The sequence below is a fragment of the Numenius arquata genome, chromosome 17 (genome assembly GCF_964106895.1).
Source record: "Numenius arquata chromosome 17, bNumArq3.hap1.1, whole genome shotgun sequence".
NCBI classification, from domain to species: domain Eukaryota; kingdom Metazoa; phylum Chordata; class Aves; order Charadriiformes; family Scolopacidae; genus Numenius; species Numenius arquata.
In genome coordinates, this window is record NC_133592.1 from 2372475 (window position 1) to 2376531 (window position 4057).

The 4057-nt window shown below is 60.5% G+C and overlaps 1 protein-coding gene across 1 annotated transcript; it reads left to right on the forward strand.

Moving 5' to 3' along the window:
• The first annotated feature begins 672 nt into the window (after positions 1 to 672).
• SOX9 (SRY-box transcription factor 9) lies at positions 673 to 3768 on the forward strand. Its single transcript, XM_074160121.1, has 3 exons — positions 673 to 1103; positions 2099 to 2352; positions 2984 to 3768. The coding sequence occupies exons 1-3, from the start codon at positions 673 to 675 to the stop codon at positions 3766 to 3768; spliced, it is 1470 nt and encodes a 489-aa protein (XP_074016222.1).
• Positions 3769 to 4057: the final 289 nt, after the last annotated feature.

Below are 4057 nucleotides of genomic sequence, written 5' to 3' on the forward strand. Positions count from 1 at the left end.
CGCGGAGCGGCGCGTCCGCTGCGCGCCCCGCCGGCCCCGCCCCTCCCGGTCGCCGCAGCCAATGGCGTGCGCGCCAGCCCCCGGGGGCCGGCCTCCCATTGGCGGAGCGCTCCCGGGCCGAAATCGCCGCGCAGAGTATTTATTCCGCGGCCGCGGCGCGGGCCGCAGAGCCGCGCTGGAGACCGGCGGGGCGCCACCGGCCACCCCTGCCCGCCCACCGCCACCCACCCACCGCCACCCCGGCCACACGCTGCCCGCCGACGGCCACCCGGCCTCCCGACGCCGCTCCGGGGGTTTTTTTTGTTGGTTTCTTTTTTTTTTTTTTTTTTTTTTCCCCTCCTCCCCCCGTCCTTTCTCTCCTGCAACTTGCAAAAGTTTCTCCCCGCACCCGTTTTTGGTTTGTGTTTTGTTTTTTTTTTTAATTTTATTTTTACTTAGAGGGGTAGGGAAAAATAATAATAAAAAAAACACAAAAAACCCAAACTTTTGCAAACTTTTTCTCCCTCCGCTCCCCAGCCGAGCTTCGCGCTGGTGGAGACTTCGTCTCTCCTAATTCTACTTTTTTTTTTAACCCTTCCCTGCCCCTTAGCCACCTGATTTTTCAGGGGGGTTATTTTTTTTTTTTTTTTAATTTTTTTCATCCCCTGTCCCCCCGCTCTGCCGCTTTCTCGCATGAATCTCCTAGACCCCTTCATGAAAATGACAGAAGAGCAGGACAAATGTATCTCCGACGCCCCCAGCCCCACCATGTCGGATGATTCCGCCGGGTCCCCCTGTCCCTCTGGATCCGGCTCGGACACGGAGAACACCAGACCCCAAGAAAACACCTTTCCCAAGGGGGACCCGGACCTGAAGAAGGAGAGCGACGAGGACAAGTTCCCGGTGTGTATCCGAGAGGCCGTGAGCCAAGTGCTCAAGGGCTACGACTGGACGCTGGTGCCCATGCCCGTGCGGGTGAACGGATCCAGCAAGAACAAGCCCCACGTCAAGAGACCCATGAACGCCTTCATGGTGTGGGCACAGGCGGCCCGCAGGAAGCTGGCGGACCAGTACCCCCATCTCCACAACGCCGAGCTCAGCAAAACCTTGGGCAAGCTCTGGAGGTGAGTGCGGAGCCCGGGAAGGGGTCAGCGGGGGATGCTGAGGAAGGGGGGGTTGGAGGGGGGAGCGTGTCCCGGCCGTCAGAGGAGGTGGGAGAGGATGGTTTCAAGCCTGGAAAAACTCGCTGAAAACTTTCGCACGGGCTGGCAAACTTCTTGGGCTCGGGAGAAGCCAGGAGAGCGGGGGAAAAGTAGGGAAAGTGCTTCCCTCCTGGTTTTGCAAGTGGTTTTTTTTTTTTTTTCCCCTGGGGGGGAAAAAACCCTCCGTGCGGGGGGCTGCCGGAGCCGGGGGTCCCCCTTGGCCTCTGCTTGTTTGTGCTGCTTCTCCCGAGGAAATGATGGGGTTTTGGGGGATTGCATCAGCTGGGGCCGGGAGGAGAAGCGGTGCAGGGCGAGGGGGGCCGGGGGGGGCGGCGAGCGGCCACACGGTGCTGTGCCAAGCCCCGGGCGGGTGGGTGGGTGGGTGGCAGCGATGAGTGGCACATGGCTGGGTGCCCTCCGACTTCCAAAATAAGGCAGGGAGGGGAGGAAAACAGAAGGAAAGTGAGTCACCTGGCTGCCTCTTGCTCTGTGACTGCAGAAGGGAATTGGGGGGGTGGAATCCTGCTTTTGTGGCTGGAGGAGAAAGCAGGGAGCAAAGCTGGCCCTGGCGGGTGGCAATGGGGCTGTCACCTAAAGTGCCCTGGGGACAGGACGTGTGCCCTTGCAGGGGTGGCTTTGGGGGGGACAAGAACCAGAGCCTGCCGTGATTCTTGCACCTCTTGTTTGGCCACTGAAGGAATCTGGGGGGGGGGGGGGGGGGGGGGAGAGGGGAGTGATAACCAGCGTGTGCCCCAGACAGGGGGTTCAATACTGTGGGGGGCATTGCATTGCCGTTTGGGGGAACCCAGAGGTTTGGGCTGGTGACAATGCCATAGTGGGGGGCGGGGGGGGGGGGAGCTGCTAATGCCCCCCCGTGAGCCGCAGCCCCTCACCCCCATGTCCTCCCCCCACCCCAGGCTGCTGAACGAGAGCGAGAAGCGTCCCTTCGTGGAAGAGGCCGAGCGGCTGCGGGTGCAGCACAAGAAGGACCATCCCGACTACAAGTACCAGCCGCGGCGGAGGAAGTCGGTGAAGAACGGGCAGTCGGAGCAGGAGGAGGGCTCCGAGCAAACCCACATCTCCCCCAACGCCATCTTCAAGGCGCTGCAGGCGGACTCCCCCCAGTCGTCCTCCAGCATCAGCGAGGTGCACTCCCCCGGGGAGCACTCGGGTAGGTACCCGCGAGGTGTTCTGGGGGGAGGGAGGAAGGGAGAGGGGGGTTAAGTCACGGCTACCAAAGAAAAAGTTGCATCCCAAACCAGGCTGAAATCGGGATTGGGTGGGGTGGAAAGAGATGGCAGTGAGAAGGGGATGGCTGCACCGGGAGAGGGGCAGAGCTGGCTCCAGGGGCACACAAACGCTCGCCCGTGTGTGCCAGCCCCTGCGGCCGCTTCCACCCCCTCCGCCCATGAGAAACATGAACCCATCCTTTCTTTCTCTTTTTTTTTTTTTTTTTTTTCTTTAAATAAATAAATAAACCAAAAGGTGGCCCCGCTCTCGTGACTCATGTCTGAAGGCTCGGTTGTTTCACCCGGCCCGACAGATCGGGGCTGGTGGGGGGGCTCAGGTCTGTGTCCCTCACACCTGGACGTGTCGGTCTTGCCCTACGCCGCTGCCTTCAGAACCAACACGCTCTTACCTGCCCCCCCCCGCCCCCGCCTCCCCCGACCACGGGTTAACGATTAACGGCGTTATCGCATCCGGTGGCACCTCCCGCCTCGGGGAACTGCGGGCATGGGGGTGCCGGGCCATAATGGGAGCGACACCCCCTTCATGCCCATCTCCTTTCCTTCCTTCCGCAGGGCAATCGCAGGGCCCCCCCACGCCCCCCACCACCCCGAAGACGGACGCGCAGCCGGGCAAGCAGGACCTGAAGCGGGAGGGCCGCCCCCTGCAAGAAGGCGGCCGGCAGCCGCCCCACATCGATTTCCGAGACGTGGACATCGGCGAGCTCAGCAGCGACGTCATCTCCAACATCGAGACCTTCGACGTCAACGAGTTCGACCAGTACCTTCCCCCCAACGGTCACCCGGGGGTCCCGGCCACCCACGGCCAGGTGACCTACACCGGCAGCTACGGCATCAGCAGCACGGCGGGGTCTCAGCCCGGCGCCGGCCACGTCTGGATGTCGAAGCAGCAGCCCCCCCAGCCCCCGCCGCAGCCCCCGCAGGCGCAGCCCCCCCAGGGGCAGCACGGGCTGCCGGCGCTGAGCGGGGAGCAGGGGCCGGCGCAGCAGAGGACGCACATCAAGACGGAGCAGCTGAGCCCCAGCCACTACAGCGAGCAGCAGCAGCACTCCCCGCAGCAGCTGGGCTACAGCTCCTTCAACCTCCAGCACTACGGTTCCTCCTACCCCACCATCACCCGCTCCCAGTACGACTACACCGACCACCAGAACTCCGGCTCCTACTACAGCCACGCCGCCGGGCAGAGCGGCGGCCTCTACTCCACCTTCACCTACATGAACCCCACGCAGCGCCCCATGTACACCCCCATTGCAGACACTTCGGGGGTCCCCTCCATCCCCCAGACCCACAGCCCGCAGCACTGGGAACAGCCCGTCTACACACAGCTCACCAGGCCCTAAAAACCGTTTAAAATCAAAATGAAAAAAAAAAAAAAATTAAAAAATAAATAAATAAAAAAAATTCAAAATAAAATACGTTTAAAAAAAAAAAAAAGAACCCACAATCAGAAAAGCAGGAAAGAAGCAGCAGCAAGAAGATCGGAGAACTTCCTCAGACTCTTCCCTTCTTTGAAATTAAAATAATAACTAAAAAAAAAAGAAAAAAAAAAAAAAAACAAACAAAAGACGCTAAAGTTAAAGCTGGCGAGGAGGAGAGAGCGCCTGGAGCCTTCTGCACTACAGCATCCTC

What these genes read in the sequence shown, in the direction of transcription:
- SOX9 (XM_074160121.1), top strand. Translation starts at nt 673, where the DNA reads ATGAATCTCCTAGACCCCTTCATGAAAATGACAGAAGAGCAGGACAAA. An exon ending in ACCTTGGGCAAGCTCTGGAG is followed by an intron (nt 1,104 to 2,098) that starts GTGAGTGCGGAG and finishes CCCCCACCCCAG; the next exon opens with GCTGCTGAACGAGAGCGAGA. An exon ending in CTCCCCCGGGGAGCACTCGG is followed by an intron (nt 2,353 to 2,983) that starts GTAGGTACCCGC and finishes TTCCTTCCGCAG; the next exon opens with GGCAATCGCAGGGCCCCCCC.